General features: G+C 36.3%; 1 protein-coding gene across 1 annotated transcript; it reads left to right on the plus strand.

Moving 5' to 3' along the window:
- Positions 1-14,652: 14,652 nt before the first annotated feature.
- On the plus strand, positions 14,653-15,822 carry LOC114391652. Its single transcript, XM_028352631.1, has 3 exons — positions 14,653-15,045; positions 15,148-15,305; positions 15,474-15,822. Exons 1-3 carry the CDS (start codon positions 14,653-14,655, stop codon positions 15,820-15,822), a joined length of 900 nt encoding a protein of 299 aa, XP_028208432.1.
- Positions 15,823-16,610: the final 788 nt, after the last annotated feature.

Raw genomic sequence — 16,610 nt, forward strand, 5'->3', positions numbered from 1 at the left:
ACTGGTTTCCCACGCAGCCTGAAGGGACAACCACATTTCCTAGTACCAGTGTCTCTTCTAACAAATTCTTTATTCCTACACTTGTACTGACCGCTCCTTTCACAACAAATTAACACAAACGAACTTCTTCCTCTACGACCAGTATCTGTGTCAAACCTAATAATAATTGCAACAAACTCTTTTTCATGGGCAATAGATCTAGCCCACAGCAAAACATCATCTCGGGTACCAAAGACCTACAAAGCAACCCTCACATATTATTTTTTATACAAAACATAAATTCAACCAAACGACTGAAACTAATGAACATCATTACCTGAGAAGTATTAAAAGCGTTTGAACAATCAACATGTCCTTCATTCACACCACATTGTTCTTCATCTTCAAAATCCCTATCAAATTCTTCGTACATCGAACTATCATACGTCCATTGATCTTCGTCCATCTTAACGAAAACTCAAAAAAAAACAAATATGCATCATCCACAACTATAACTATCAACTCATTCAACATTTTAACAATCCACTCATTAAACATTTTACAACCTAATTTTTATCAATTAATTCAACATTTTACTACCAAATTTGAACATCGTAACTACCTACCTAAATAAATTGTCAAATAAATACATCATACAAAAAAATACCAACTAATCAAACATTTTGTTACCTATTTTCAACATTATTACTTCACAAATAAACTCACAAAAAATACTTCTAACAATATCTATCAACTAAATCAACTAATTCATTTTACTACCTAATTTGAACATCATAACTACCTAAATAAATTGTCAAATTAATACATGATACAAAAACTACCAACTAATTTTATCTTCTACATACTTTATAAATCTATCCTAATTTACCAATTATCCACAAATTGATGAAATATGGCATAAAAAATTTAAAAATGTTACCAAATTAAAAATATTAACATTTAATCTTTAAAAAAAGAAAAACAAAAAAAATACTTCATACGGAAGAACTTCTTCCGTGTGAAGTAATTTTTAAAACTACAAAAGAAGTTCTTTTGTGGAGCCCATACGAAAGAAGTTCTTCCGTAATGAAAAAATTATACGTACTGAAGAAGTTCTTCCGTATGCTTTATACGGAAGAACTTCTTCCGCATGTATAACTTTTGCATTACGGATGAAGTTCTTCCATATGAATCCTATGGAAGAACTTCTTCCGTATGTTCAAATTTCTCAGGAAAAGCTTCTTCCATAAAAAGCTAAAAGCTAAACGAAAAACACTTCATACCTCGGTCGAGTCGAAATGAAAACAGCACGTTCCAACTACACAACAACACAACTTCAAAAAACCACACTTTAACACAGCAACGGGACCACACCGGAAAAATGGCACTTAAAAGGTAAGCTAGTAGGGACTACAACAAAAAAACGCGAAAAAACAAAGCCGAAACCGTAAGTGAAGAGGGACCACAAGCTTCCTTTAAAAGAAAATAATTGGAGGGGAAAATGGGGATTTTTTAATATTGTTGGGTGCACCAGCAATGTTGTTGGGTGCACCTAGCAACACCCATGGAAGCATTGTCCCCTCTAAAAGCCTAAAATGTACAATACCCAAGAAAATACCTTTTTGGGGCCTCTATGATAACATTAATGAAAAAAATAAAAAAATCCTCTTCATGGCATGAACATTTTTTTTGGCTTAAATATTTTTTTTACTCTAAAATAGGAATTTTTCATTTTAGTATTTTAAAGATTTTTGTTTAACAAAAAATTATCCATAAAAATCGAAGGCAAATATCAAAAATGTATAATAATGCATGTATCATGATCAATCAAGTGATTTAGGCACCCTCAATTTTTTTATTTCAACTTTAATCCCTTGAGGATTTTTATTTTATTTTCACATTTATTGTCAAGTAAGAACCATACAACGATAAATGATGACACATCAATGACATTGTTAGTCAATTGACTTGACATGTCATTGAGGAATTTAACAAAATTGTGACATACACTTTTTTTATCATAAACTTATTTTTAAATATTCAATTGTTCAAAAAAATTAATGACATTAGACTAATTAATTAGAGATTTAAAAATATAATTTATCAAAAAATATGATATATTTTTTGGTACAACCAAAGGAATTTAATATATTGATAAAGGGAGATGTTGGCACAAGAAGTGTCAACTCTCTGAAAAGGTTACAAAGTTAAATGTTATTAAGCATCACATATATAACCACAACATATAATAAATGGTACCCAAAGCCCATGCAATACCCTTCATTCATCTCCCTTATGTTGTAGACAACCATGCAGATCCAATTGTCATGCCTACAATGAAGTATCAAACCCATTCATATTAGCATTACATCATGACCAAGCACAATATTTGACATCGTCTAAGAAATTTGTTGAGTTGCAGACAAAACCATTAAACTTGATGTTATTCCTAAGTTGCCATAGTTTCCAAATGATAGTTACCCATACTTTCCACCATGCTTGCTACGATTTCTTCCTGCTCACCAATCCTGTATATTGCCAAAAGTGAAAGTGGTCCTGGTAGCAAGTTGGTAATAGCCTGCCTTCCTTATACCATGAGTAGCATTGTGTCCAAATATAATGGGAGAATCTTCACTCAAACAACAAGTGATTCATGGATTCTTCCACTTTTTTTTTAACAGAAAACACAAGAAGAACACATGCCACTGGGAATGATGTGTCTCTTCCTCAAATTGTCCATTGTTTGAATTCCATTATGAGACGCTCTCCATATGAATCCCTTAATTTAGAAGGTATAGGCATTTTCCATGTACACTTGTAAAATTTTCCATCATTTTCATTCCCTTTTCTATGTAAGGCCATATGCACCTCCTTTACCACATTGTTTTCCTCACATTTAACTTCCAACTCCATCCATCCTTTGACACTAGCTTTGGCCAAAAATCATTGATAGTATGCCATAGTTGCTAGACTAGTGTAAGTTTCCATTGGAACCACGGTCTTTTCCACAACAATTCCCACTGCCATTCCTCTTCAACCCACCTCCCCACCTCCAAAATAGTTTTTTACTTTTGTTTGGAATTTAGATAAAACCTATTTAACTTAAAACATAAGTTTTCTTCCCTTACCCACCTAGTGTGCCAAAAACTCACCTCACTCCCAACCGCTACCTCTTTCACAATATTCACTTGAAACCACCCAAGGTCGTTTCCAAACATCTCATCACAACAACTCATGAGACCACACCACCATTGAGACCCATTTTTTCCAAAACCTCCTCTCATAAGACTCTTTACATTACTAATATTATATTTTGTCATCAGCACATCTCTCCAAAGACATACTTCCCCACTCAAAAGTCTCCAAAGCCATTTCCCCATAAAGGCCTTATTAAAAATTTCCAAATTCTTTATTCCAGCCATCCCTTCTTAATTGGTGAACACACCACCGCCCACCTCATTCATGATACTTTTTCCCCCTCACCTTTAGCCCCCCACAAGAAATTCCTTTGAATTCTATTTAATATAGAGATGCCTTTATTAGGAACAATGAAAAAGAATAGATAGTAATGTGAGAGTGAGAAAAGTACGAATTTCACCAAACCCTCTAAATGATAGATGTTGTCTCTTCCAAGATGATAGCTTCATTTTCATCTTATCAATAATCAGTTGCCAAGTGCTCACTTTTCTTGCATCTGCTCCCATCGGTAGTCCTAAGTTCATGAAAGGAAGTTCCATAGTTTTTACAATTAAGGATTGATGAAAAACTACTAAGCCTCCTATCTTCCACATGTAGTCCCAACAAGATATTTTTGGCAAAGTTAACTTTAAGGTCGAATGCCAATTCAAAGCATCAAAGCATAGTTTTCAAGGTGATTGCCACCTTCTAAGGAAGAAAATGGTATCATCCGCAAATTGAAGAAGAAATACCTTCAAATTGCTAGCTCCCACATTCACCTCATAAAACAATTCCTTGGCTTCCGCTTCCCTAACCAATCCACTCAACCCCTCAGCCACCACCAAGAACAAAAAAGGTGCAAGAGGGTCTCCTCCATTTGGGATCCGTTAACAAGAACATATATTGATGTTGATTTTAGTCAAACCCAAATCCATGCAATCCATTTCCTACAAAACCCCATCCTATATAGCATATAGGCTAAGAAATCTCATCTTACCAAATCATATGCCTTTTCAAAGTTGGCTTTAAAAATAAGGCAATATTTCTTCTTTTCTCTCATTTCATAGATCACTTCATTGGCAACAAAAATACCATCAAGAATATTTTTATCTCCCAAAAAAGCTGATTGTCTAGCATCCACCATCTTGTTCATAACTTTCACATCCTATATGGCCAATATCTTTGTAATAATCTTGTACAAGCACCCAATGAGAGAGATTGGCCTAAAATTCCTAAGTCCTTGAGGATTCTCCTTCTAAGGAATAAGTGTCACAAAGGATGCATTCGATCCTCTAGGAAATCTCCCATTATTATGAAATTCATTAGTTGCTCTAACAATGTCAACTTTAACAACCTCCCAACATTTTTTGAGGAAGTTAAAGTTGAACTCATTCGGTCTCGGGGTTTTGTCTCCATCACATTCCCATATGGCATCTCTTATCTCCTCCTCTAGGAACACCTTGGTAAGCATAGTATTATCCTCTTTTTTAATCTTTTTGAATGCTCCCCCTCCAATAAGACTTGTAAAGAGCCATCTTCCTCAATTTTTTTTGAAAGAAGTCTCTTATTGCCTTTTTTCACAACAATGGGTTCCACACACCGCACTCTTTCAACTTCCAAGCCTTTTATAGCATTACGTCTTCTCTTCCAATTAACCATCAATGGAAAAACTTGGTGCTTTCATCCCCCTCTCTAATCCATTTAATTCTAGACTTTTGGCACATCATAGATTCATGCATCTTGGAAACTCTTCAATATTCTTTAATCAACTCATCTCTTTCACAAGCCACTTGTAGAAGCAAATAACACAAGAAGGGGGGGTTGAATTGTGTTTTTAGAAATTTAAAACTTTTTCTAAGACTAAAAACATGTTTATCATCTGATATAAATAGATCTAAAAGCACTTAGAGATCAGACTATATTAGACGATAAGAAAAATATTTTTCTTTGTAAAACAAAACAATATACAAGATCTAAAAATAAATTCAAACCCTTTGTCAGTTAAAGTAATAGAGAGAAGCACAGAAAGAAGTATACTTATTCATCTCAAACCCGAGACTATGTCTTCTTGGCAACCTATTAAGATTCCACTAACTTAAAAAAGTTACAAGTATTTTTCACTATCACTTCTAGCTCTTACACTTGCAAGCTCTACCCTAAGATTGACTTAAACCCAACATTCTTTGTTCTAACAAGCCACTACTAGCTCTAAAAAAATCAATGAGTTTTGTTGGAAGTTTGCACACTGACTAAATTTTTGATTATTTTACAAACAAATATATTACTCAGTACTTTTAGTCTTTTCTCTCAAGGTATACAAAGTGTTTTGAGAGTTTAGTATCTTTACAATAATTTATAGAAAAATTTACAAGAAAGAATGAAAAAATATGTTCGCGTAGATGATCTGTGTCTTGTTTAGCCTTCATCTTCAAGTATTCATTGTCTCACAACGGTTGGATTCTTCACTCTGCTCTTCGTCTGAAGTCTTGAGTCTATTGGAGCATTTAATGCTTGCATTGAATGCACGTTCATTCTTCATGCAAAGTCCATGCTAATAGGCTAGTGTGCCTTGTACTCTAGCAAGAAAGTTACTTCTTTCATCATAGGAGGTCTGCAACAACTAAGTGCACCTTTTGATGAGGATCAATGTCTTCCAAACTATGGACTTCATTTATTCTTCGTAGGATTTTGATAGATCCTAGGAGAATGTTTTCTGCATGAAAGAATCTTAGATACAAAGTATTAAATGAAGGTCTTAAATGCACTACTTAAATGTTATACTAGATCATTGTTAACTCGTTGGCAAGTGTACCAAATTTGTCACAAGTAGTAAAGTACTCGGAAGTCCGAGTGTCGAATCCACAGGGACTTTGTTTGTACTTAGATTAATACAAACCCAATTTAAAAGCAATAGATAGATAATTTAAAATAAAGATAAGAAAATATAGGAGATAAAATAAAGATTTAAAAGAAAGGATAAAAGATTTAAAGATAAAAATAGAAGATAAAGAAGATAAAATATTTAAATTAAGATATGATAAAGAAAATAGAAGATAAAAGATAAGATAAGAAAAGTAAAAGATAAAAATAGAAAGATAAAAATAAAATAAAATCAGAATATGATAAGGTTGGGACCTGGCCTGCCTTGTTTGCCTAGGATGTATGAGTTTATGATTTTTCTTTATTAATTTAGGTGACTCTGTTCTACCCACATATGTTCGATTACTTGCCCTTGATTCCTTACGATGAAATTCTTTCTTTTCTTTTTGTTCTATTAGAAGTTACCCTCTTCCGAGCGTCTAAACCCTAAAACCAATGCATTCATACCTTCTTAAATCTTATTTAGAAGTTACCATCTCCCTAGCGTCTAACCCCTAACAGAATATAAAGATGAATAATGCAAGATAAAAGTAGAAAAGATAATAGAATAGAAAACACCTTTGCATTGATAAATAGTGAGTACATCATACATTACTTGACTTTTAGCCTGTCAGGCCCTAACTAGGGATAAGAGGGATGAAAGAAAGAAATGGAGTAAATGAAACCCCTAAGAGAAGTGGTTCTATGTTGTGTGTCTCTTCCTTGGCTTGACTCTCTTTTTATTGTTGTTAGAGTGGACTTGGGTCTAATGCTAAAAATCTTCCTCGGTAATATTTCTTTGATATTTTTTGGATTTGTTTTGCTTTTAATCATATCTTCATGAGACTTCCTGATATTTTGGATATTTTCTCAATCTTTTTCTCTTTTAATCTCTTCTTTTCATCTCTGCAAGCCATAAATAAGGAAAATATCAAATCTTAATATTTAAGCCAAAGAAAACTGCTAAATAAATATTTTTAAAGATATTTTCAATATATTTTTGTCATCAAAATAACTCATATTTAGCAGTTATCAATCGTCTTATAAATGCATCATTTGAAAATATAAGCACACAAATACAGATCATGATCTAATAACATATTAGATACAACTTTTACCTTTTGTATTTATTTTCATCTAATCAAAATAATTAGGAGTGTTGATTCATTTTTCAGGCATAAATGTCTTTTGACTTAACACCACCTCCAAAGATAGACCTTCAATCTCCTCTTGCAAGTCCTTTTTATTTATGCTTGACACCAAATGCTCCAATTTCTCATTTGGATCTCCAAATTTGTCTATGCTCCACACCTTGATCCATTTTTTAAGAAGCTTGAGTTTTTCCTTGAACACATAAGCCCCCCATCCTTGTATACTGTATGAATCATAATACTTCTTGACAAAATCCATGAATTTGGGTTCCTTGATCCACCAATTGAAAATTTTAAATGGCGTAGGCCCCCAATCAAGATTATTATCTCTAAGGATAATTGGACAATGATATGAGAATGACCACTCAAGAACATATTGGGTGACATTAGGACACCGATTTAGCCATCCTATCAAAACCATCATCTAATCAATCCTACTCATTACATTGGCATTGACTTTCACCCTAGTGAAACTCCTCACCACTAAAGGTACATCCACCAATTCCATATTATCCAAGAAAGTATTAATTTCTTCAATCTCCTTGCTTCTATATTGGTTCTCTGATAATTGCTAATTATGAGTATATTTTGGGGTTAAATTATATTATAATTTGTAATTTTTCTCTCCCAATTCTTCCTTTTTGATCAAATAATTGTTAAATTAACATCATTTAAGTTTTCATACAAAGAATATTAAAAGTGATGAATTTATGAGGCTTAGTGAGTAAAATAAAGCCCAAGAAAGTAAGGATAATTAAGGAAAGTAGAGCTAATTAAGGAAATAAGGCTAATTAAGGAAAATAAACTAATTAAGGAAATGGGGCAACTTAAGGAAAACAAGACTAATTAACGAAAGCAGAACTAATTAAGGAAAGAAGATTAATTAAGGATAACAGGTTAATTCAAGAAATGAGGACTAATTAAGGAAAGTAGACTAATTCAGAAATCTGTTAATTTGTACCTATAAAAGAAGAAGAGAGAAGAAGGAAAAGACACATAAAAATTTTAAGACAATACAACTCCTTATAGAAGGCAAAGGCTAGAAGAAAGAGAAGCAAACATCGAGAGTCATTCCTTCCTTCCATTGCTTTTCTTATCTTTTCCCCCTTTACTGGATATTCCCCTCTTGCAATTGTAAAGCCTTCATGACAATGAGAGGCTAAACCCCCATTGTTGGGAACTTGGTAGCCAACTACCCTTGATGCAATTTCTTTTCCTATCTATTTATGAATATTATATTTGCATTATCTTTTCTTGTGCTTAATATTATTGCTTGTGGCTTGAGCACCCATTTGCATGGTAAGTTTTAGAGATAGCATTGGGAAACATTATTTTCTAATAGAACTGGAAAAGGGTATCTAAATAAAGTCATCACTAGGGATAGGTTGATATTTGTTTAGCCTGTTATACATCTTTATTCTTAATGCAATTTACTATTTTAACTCTGCAAAAGGATTTAGGAGATAAAATAGATAAATTAGGCTATTTCATGTAGGAGACCAAAGTTAGAGTATATTAGAAGATGCAGGTGTAAATTATAATAATTATAAATAGAGAAAAGTCATTAACATTACATCAAAAAGTAGCTCTCATAGGCTAAGTTTCCAACATTCTCATCTTCTGAATTTACTTCTTCAATATTATTGGGTTCTCTAATTTTTCTGTCTTTAATTAATCAATTTAAATTCTTGTTTAATTTCTTCTCTTGTTTGATTCAAGTTTTTGCCAATTTAAATTACTGTTTTTCTCATAACCTTTTCAAATCAATTTTCTTTAACATCTTTTATTAATAAAATATTCATCTACCTAAGTACAAACAAAGTCTTTCTGGACTCGACACTTAGACTTCCATTTTAACTTTACTACTTGGGACGAATTGGTACATTTGTCAATCCGTCAACAAGTTTTTGGCACTGTTGTCGAGGACTTTGTTCTTTGTACTTGGTATTTTTGATATTCTATTTTTAAGTTTTATTTTTCCTTAATTTTTCAAATAAATAAATAAAATAAAAATTCAATTTTCAATTTTTCTTTATTCAATCTTAAGTTTAATTTTTATTTTTTTGTGATAACGTGCATGGTAGTGTTTTTCTTTCTTGTATGCGAGGAAACAATCTCGTTCCATTGGATCTAGAGATTGAGGCAACGTGTAGAAGAAACAACGTTGCAAGAAGAATGAGAGAACAACAAGGGAATCAAGAACCATCATCCTCTATATCGTCTTCTTCTTTTCCACATCCCAACTTTGAAGAATACATCATGGCAGAAGACCGACCACAGAGGATCACCTTGGAGGACTACTCTAATACCTCCACACCTTAGTATTTTACAAGCATAGCCCGACCCAAAGTTCAAGCTGCCAACATCACTTATCCACATTCTCTCATCTAGTTGATTCAAGGCAATCTTTTTCATGGGCTACCCAATGAAGATCCATATGCCCACCTTGCTACATATATACAGATTTGCAGTACAATGAAAGTAGTTGGAGTTCCTAAAGATGCCATCCACCTCAACCTATTCTCCTTCTCCTTGGTTGGTGAAGCAAACAGTTAGATGCACTCGTTCAAGAGAAACAACTTATGGACATGGGAAGGGGTGGTGGAAAATTTTTTGAAGAAATATTTTTCGGAGTCCAAAACCGCTAAGGGAAAGGTGAAGATCTCTTCATTCCACCAATTCCATGATTTACTCTGAAAGAATCCCACCCACGGGTTCAACAAGTCGGTTCAACTCAATATCTTCATTGATCTCTTGCACCCCATTCGAAGCAGTTACTTAACGCCTCATCTGGTGGGAAGATCAAACTAAAGACACTTGATGAAGCTATGGAGTTGATTGAAAATATGACAGCCAATGACCATGCCATCCTTCGTGATCGAGCCTACACACCTGCAAAGAAGAGTCTTCTCAAACTCACATCATAAGACACACTACTAGCCTAAAACAAGCTCCTAGCCAAGCAACTAGAGACCCTCATAGAGACGTTGATCAAGCTTCTCAACAGTTGCATGCAGTGCAAGCAACCTATTCTTCAACCATGCAAATTGGAGGATGCAACATTTATGGTGGGGCCCATGAGTCAGGCATGTGCATTTCTCAAGATAATGCATCTAAAGAGGTCAACTATATGACCAATCCACACAGTCAAGGGTTCCATCAAAGGGAAAATTTCTCTCAAAATCAAGGTCGAGGTTGGAGATCCCATCCTGGGAATAACTTCAATAAAGATCAAGGCAATCCATCTATTCGGCCTCCCAATTAAGGGCTTAATCTATATGAGAGGACCACCAAGCTAGAGGATACCTTGACTTAGTTTATGTAGGTTTCTCTATCGAATTACAAGAGCATTGAGTCCGCCATTAGGAATCTAGAGGTACAAGTGTGCCAATTAGCTACGCAATTGGTTGAAATGTCCACGAGCAATTTTGTGGTCAACACGGAGAAGAATCCCAAGGAGGAATGCAAGGTAATTTTTACTAGAAGCCAAATGAGGGAGAATGTTAAGAGAGAAAAAAGAGATAAGGGAGCAATGGAGGATGTGAGCACTGATGAAGGAGAGAATAAAAAGAAAGAAGAGGGTGATAAAGAGAAATAAGAGAACAAGGAGACAGGTGAAAAGGTCTTACCCACTAAGACCAAGAGTCAGTTGGTAAGGGAGGCTAGGAGGGAGATACTCATAGCCCTAGTGAAGGACATCCCTTATCCTTTGGTGTCATCAAAGAAGGAGAGGGAATGCTACTTTACCTGCTTCCTCGACATATTCAAGAAGCTGGAAATCACCATACCCTTCAGAGAGGCCTTACAACAAATTCCTATGTATACAAAATATCTAAAGGACCTGCTCATAAAGAAGAGTAAATACATCAACAATGAGAGCATCGTGGTGGAAGGTAATTGCAGTGCTGTGATCCAGAGAAATCTACCACAAAAGTTCAAAGACCTAAGGAGTGTAACCATCCCATGTTTTATTGAGGAGGTGTCGGTGGGTAAAGCTCTCCTTGATCTGGGGGCAAGCATCAATCTAATGCCACTATCTATGTGTCAGAGGATTGGGAATCTGAAGATTGCTCCCACCAGAATGACGCTTTAGCTAGCAGACCATTTCATCACCATACCATATGGTGTAGTTGAAGACATCCCTGTCAAGGTTCACCAATTCACTTTTCAGGTGGACTTTGTGATAATGGATATAGAAGAGGATTAGGATATTCCTCTAATATTGGGTCGTCCATTCATGTTTATTGCAAAATATGTTGTAGACATGAGGAATGACAACTTGGAGATGAGTGTGAAGGACCAAAAAGCCACCTTCAACCTGTTCGAAGTAATGAAGCATCCCAGTGATCATAAAGCATGCTTCAAGGTCGAGGCAATAGAGAAAGAAGTCGACCTCACAGTGCAACATTTGGCCATTCACTCCCCATTAGAGAAGGCCCTTATAAATGATGTTGATTGCTTGAACAATGAAGAAGAAGAAGATCTCAGAGATTGTCTGGAAGATTTAGATTAAAGGAAGTTTCCTCAGGGGAGCAGACCTTTGAAGAGTTGAAGAAAGACAACCCAACAAAGAAGCCCAAAGTGGAGTTGAAAGCTCTACCCATTCATCTGAAGTATGTGTTTCTGGAAGATAATGGAACTAAGCCAATCATGATCAACAATAACCTATCATCAGACGAAGAAGCATGATTGATAGAGGTTCTTTGGAAGCACGAAGAAGCTATTGGGTGGCATATCTTTGTCCTAAAGGGAATCAATCCCTCATACTACATGCACAAGATTATGATGGAAGAAGAGTACAAGTGAAAACTACGAATCTGAGTTAATTTGATAGTCAATTTTGGCTAATAATGATTGTAATTTCATCACTCTACTATTGTTTTTAATGAAATAATGAAAAAATTAACATCTTTGCAAATTTTTATTAGCAAAAGTCAAAAAAAGAAGATTTCAAGTGCTTTAGCAGAAAATTGATACAAAAAAACTGGAAGAAAAAAAGCCTTGAAGAAAAGTTGGAAGAATTAGAGAGCTTGCTCAGTGCACAATCTAGGCTTAGTGCGCACTCTCGCTTAGCAACCAAGTCTCGGCTTAGCGCACACTCTCGTATAGCGGGCAAGTCCAGGATTAGTGTGCACTCTCGTATAGCGGGCAAGTCTAGGCTTAGCGTGCACTCTAGGCTTAGTGTGAAGAAAGCCCACAGCGAAGCCCAAAGGCGCGCATAGCGCAAAGTCAGCGTGAAAAGTAAGCTACCTGAAGCTTATATAAGCAAGAGGAAGCAGAAGGGAAAGACACACTGAGTCTCAGAGCTATCCAAAGCCTGAGCCTATCCCTTAGGGGAAACCCTCCTTCTTTAGCCATTCCTTCCTCTCTTTCTATTAGTCATCCAGTCCCTTCTTCCATCCACATTAGCCCCTGAAGTGTAAAGCCTCTCATGGCTATGAGAGGCTAAACCCCATTGTTGGGAGCCTAACAAGCCAACACCCTTGTAATGTAACTGTTTTTATTATCTATTAAATGCAATTTCTATTTCTATTGCTTCTTTCCTGCTCTTCATCTTTATTGCATGGTCTGATCATCCATGCATTAGTTTTAGGGATTATACATTGGGAAATGGTAATTTCCAAAGAACTGGAAAAAGGCATCTAAATAATTCATTGCTAGGGATAGAGTGACTTTGTTTTTCCTCTGCATACATCTACATGCTTAATGCGATTTACTATTCAATCTTTGCAAATGGATTTGGGAGAGAGAATAAATAAATTAGACTCTTCATCGTGAGAGATCAGGGTTAAGTGTCTTAGTAGATGTGGGTGGAAATTGGGAAAACATTTAATAGAGAAAAATATTAATATTGCAACAAGGATAGTTAGGCATGCTAGACCCCATCATATTTAAATTTAGAAATTATCGTTTGCATTAAATCTTGTTTATTTTATTGCTCTTTCCTTTTTAATTTCAAATTTTTTCTTTCTTATTATCTCTATTGCAATTCCTTATCTCTTGCATGCAAATTGAGTATTCATCAATGCAAGTACAAACAAAGTCCATGTGGATTCGACACACAGACTTCCGTTTTAAACTTTACTACTTGTGATAAATTGGTACACCTGCCAACGAGTTAACAAGTTTTTGACACCGTTGTCAAGGACTTTGTCCTTCATACTGGGTTGTTTACATATCCCAATTTGAGAGCAATCATTCTCTATTTTTTAATTTTTATTTAAATTATGTTTATCTTTTATTTTTTTATTTAATTTTTCAAAAAAAGAACTATTTTCAATTTTTTTCATTCACTCTTATTTTATTTTATTTTAAAAAATAAATAAATTGTCTTAATTTTGATTTGGTGATAACTTGCATGAGTGTTTCTTTTTCTTGTATGCGAGATACATTTACAGGGGAAAACCTTATTCCCTTGAATCTAGAGATCGAAGCGACTTACAAAAGGAACAACACTCCAAGAAGAAGGAGAGAGCAACAAGAAGGGCAAATTAATCAAAGAGAGAGAGAGGACCCTTATCCAAATCATCCGCTCCCTCTCCTATGACCAATCCATATCCTTTCTTTAAAGAATGCATCATGGAAGAAGTCTGTCCATAGAGGATGACGCTAGAGGATTACTCTAGCTCTGCTACATCTCACTACTTCACTAGCATAGCCAGATCAGACGTGCAAGCGACCAGCATCACATATCCACATTCCCTCATCCAACTGATCCAAGGGAATATGTTCCATGGCTTGCCGAGTGAAGATCTATACGCGCACCTTGCCACATACATCGAGATCTGCAACACGATGAAGATAGCGGGAGTTTTAGAAGATGTCATCCGCCTCAACCTATTCTCTTTCTCCTAGGCCTATAAGGCAAAGAGATGGCTTCACTCATTCAAGGGGAACAACCTGCGGACATGGGAATAGGTGGTAGAGAAGTTCCTAAAGAAGTATTTTCCAGAGTCCAAGACCGCTGAGGGAAAGGTGGAAATTTCATCCTTTCACCAACTCGTTGATGAATCCTTGAGTGAAGCACTTGATCGCTTCCATGGGTTACTCTGAAAGATTCCTACACATAGTTCAACGAGCCAGTCCAGCTCAACATATTCATTGATGGTTTGCGACCCTATTCCAAGCAGTTCCTCGATGCCTCTACCAGTTGGAAGATTAAACTGAAGACTCCAGAAGAAGCCATGGAGTTGATAGAGAATATGGAAGCCAGTGATCATGTCATTCTCCGTGATCGAGCTTCCACACCCACAAAGAAAATTCTTCTTGAGCTTACTTCTCAAGATGCTTTATTCGCTCAAAACAAGCTCCTGGATAAGACCTTAGAGACCCTCACAATAACTCTGAGTAATCTCCCTCAACAGTTGCATGCAGTGCATCCTCCTCCATCTTCAGTCATGAACATTGGGGATGCAACATCTGTGGTAGTGCTCGTGAGTCAGGCTCATGAATGATCCAAGACAACGAATCTAACAAAGTCAACTACATGGGTAGTCAGAATCGTCAAGGATTCTATCAAGGAGGACCACCAGGATTCCATCAGAGAGGGAATTTTTCTCAGGGCCAAGGTTGGAGATCCCATCCAGGGAATAACTTCAATCAAGGAGGTCCATCCCATCAGCCTCCTAACCAAGAGCCCAACCTATATGAGAAAACCATCAAGCTAGAAGAAACGTTGGTGCAGTTCATGCAAGTCACCTTCTCACACCAAAAGAGCACTAAGTCAGCAATCAAGAATCTAGAGATGCAAATAGGCCAATTAGCTAAGCAAATGGCTGAAAGACCCACTGAAACCTTTGTGGCCAATACTGAGAAGAATCCTAAGGTAACTTTCATTAGGAGGGAAAGTGCTAAGAAGGAAAAGAGAATTGAGGAGGATGTAAGTGATGAGGAAGGAGAAAAGAAAAAGAAAGAAGAGGGAGAAAAAGAAAAAAATAATAAGAGTGGTGATGAGGTCTTAACCACTAAGACCATGAGCCAGTTAGCTTGGGAGGCCAAAATGGAGATACCCTCAGTCCAAGTGAAGAATGTTCCATATCCCTTGGTGCCATCTAAGAATGACAAGGAGCGATACTTTGCTCGTTTTCTTGACATCTTCAATGAGCTAGAGATCACCATTCCCTTTAGAGAGACTTTACAGTAGATGCCTTTATATACCAAATTCTTGAAGTACTTCCTCACAAAGAAAGGGAAATATATTAACAATGAGAGCGTAGTGGTAGAGGTTAATTGCAGTGTAGTGATCTAGAGGAAACTACCACACAAGCTCAAAGATCCAGGAAATGTGACTATCACATGCTCTATTAGGGATGTGTCTGTAGGGAAGGCCCTCATTGACTTAGGAGCAAGCATCAACTTGATGCCTCTGTCCATGTGCCAAAGAATCGGAAGTCTGAAGATAGCTCCTACGAGGATGACACTCCAGCTAGTAGACCATTCCATCACAAGACCATTCAGGGTAGTTGAAGAAGTCCTGATCAAAGTCCATCAACTCACTTTTCCGATGGACTTTGTAATCATGGACATTGAAGAAGATGTTGAGATCATCCATTCTGGCTTAGTCATTCGTGTTGGCTGCAAAGTGTGTTGTGGACATGGGGAATGGCAACTTGGAGATAAGTGTGGAGGACCAGAAAGCCACCTTCAACTTGTTTGAGGCGATTGAGCATCCTAGTGATAGCAAGACTTTTTTTAAGGTGGAGGAAATTGAGCAAAAAACTAACCTTATTAGGGGCATCTGAATTCTATGTATCTAGAAGAAGATGAAGCCAAGCCAGTTGTGAATTCTACAAACTCTTGTAGTGTCTTCCTGGGGCCAAAATAGGCCAGGACCCGAGCCACTCCAGACATTCCACCAACTCCTCCATCAGCGGTCCCTCCTCCACCTGTCGGCCAGACCTTTATGCCTGTTTCTCAGCCAAAGCAGCTCCTCCTTATGTTGCATAGCCTCCACCACGACCAGTACCTACTGATACAAAGCCTCAATCATCTCTCCCTCTAGCAACCGGTGATGACACCAAAGGCATTCCTAGCCCAGGTTGCTTGGCCAGGAGTCCAACTTCCTTCTGTTAAGGGGGGGGGGGGTGACACCTCTGGTGTTGCTGATGATGATGCCGCATATGTAGAAGATGATGATAATTATGTTGCGGACATTAGTGATACTCATAGAGCTTGGGATCCAGGGCACACACATGATTGAGGCTCAGTTTGATTAGGATTTTTTTCTTTAATTTTTCTTTTTCTTTATTTTAATTTCAGCAGTTAATTCACTTAGTTTAATTTCAGTCGTTGAATAAAAAAAATTGCATGATAGAGACATAGGAAATTAGTAATGGGCTATGACTTGTTCTGGATAAATCGATGCACGACATACTGCATATTGATAAGATAATTGTGCAAGTTCTGATTCTTGTGAGCAGATGTTATTGTGAAGTGATGAAGTAT

This window comes from Glycine soja, chromosome 17 (assembly GCF_004193775.1).
Source record: "Glycine soja cultivar W05 chromosome 17, ASM419377v2, whole genome shotgun sequence".
Taxonomy (NCBI): domain Eukaryota; kingdom Viridiplantae; phylum Streptophyta; class Magnoliopsida; order Fabales; family Fabaceae; genus Glycine; species Glycine soja.

Coding starts and splice junctions, on each gene's coding strand:
- LOC114391652 (XM_028352631.1), top strand. CDS start 14,653: ATGGGTAGTCAGAATCGTCAAGGATTCTATCAAGGAGGACCACCAGGA. Junction 15,046..15,147: donor AAAAGAGAATTGAGGAGGAT/GTAAGTGATGAG, acceptor ACCATGAGCCAG/TTAGCTTGGGAGGCCAAAAT. Junction 15,306..15,473: donor CCCTTTAGAGAGACTTTACA/GTAGATGCCTTT, acceptor ATGCTCTATTAG/GGATGTGTCTGTAGGGAAGG.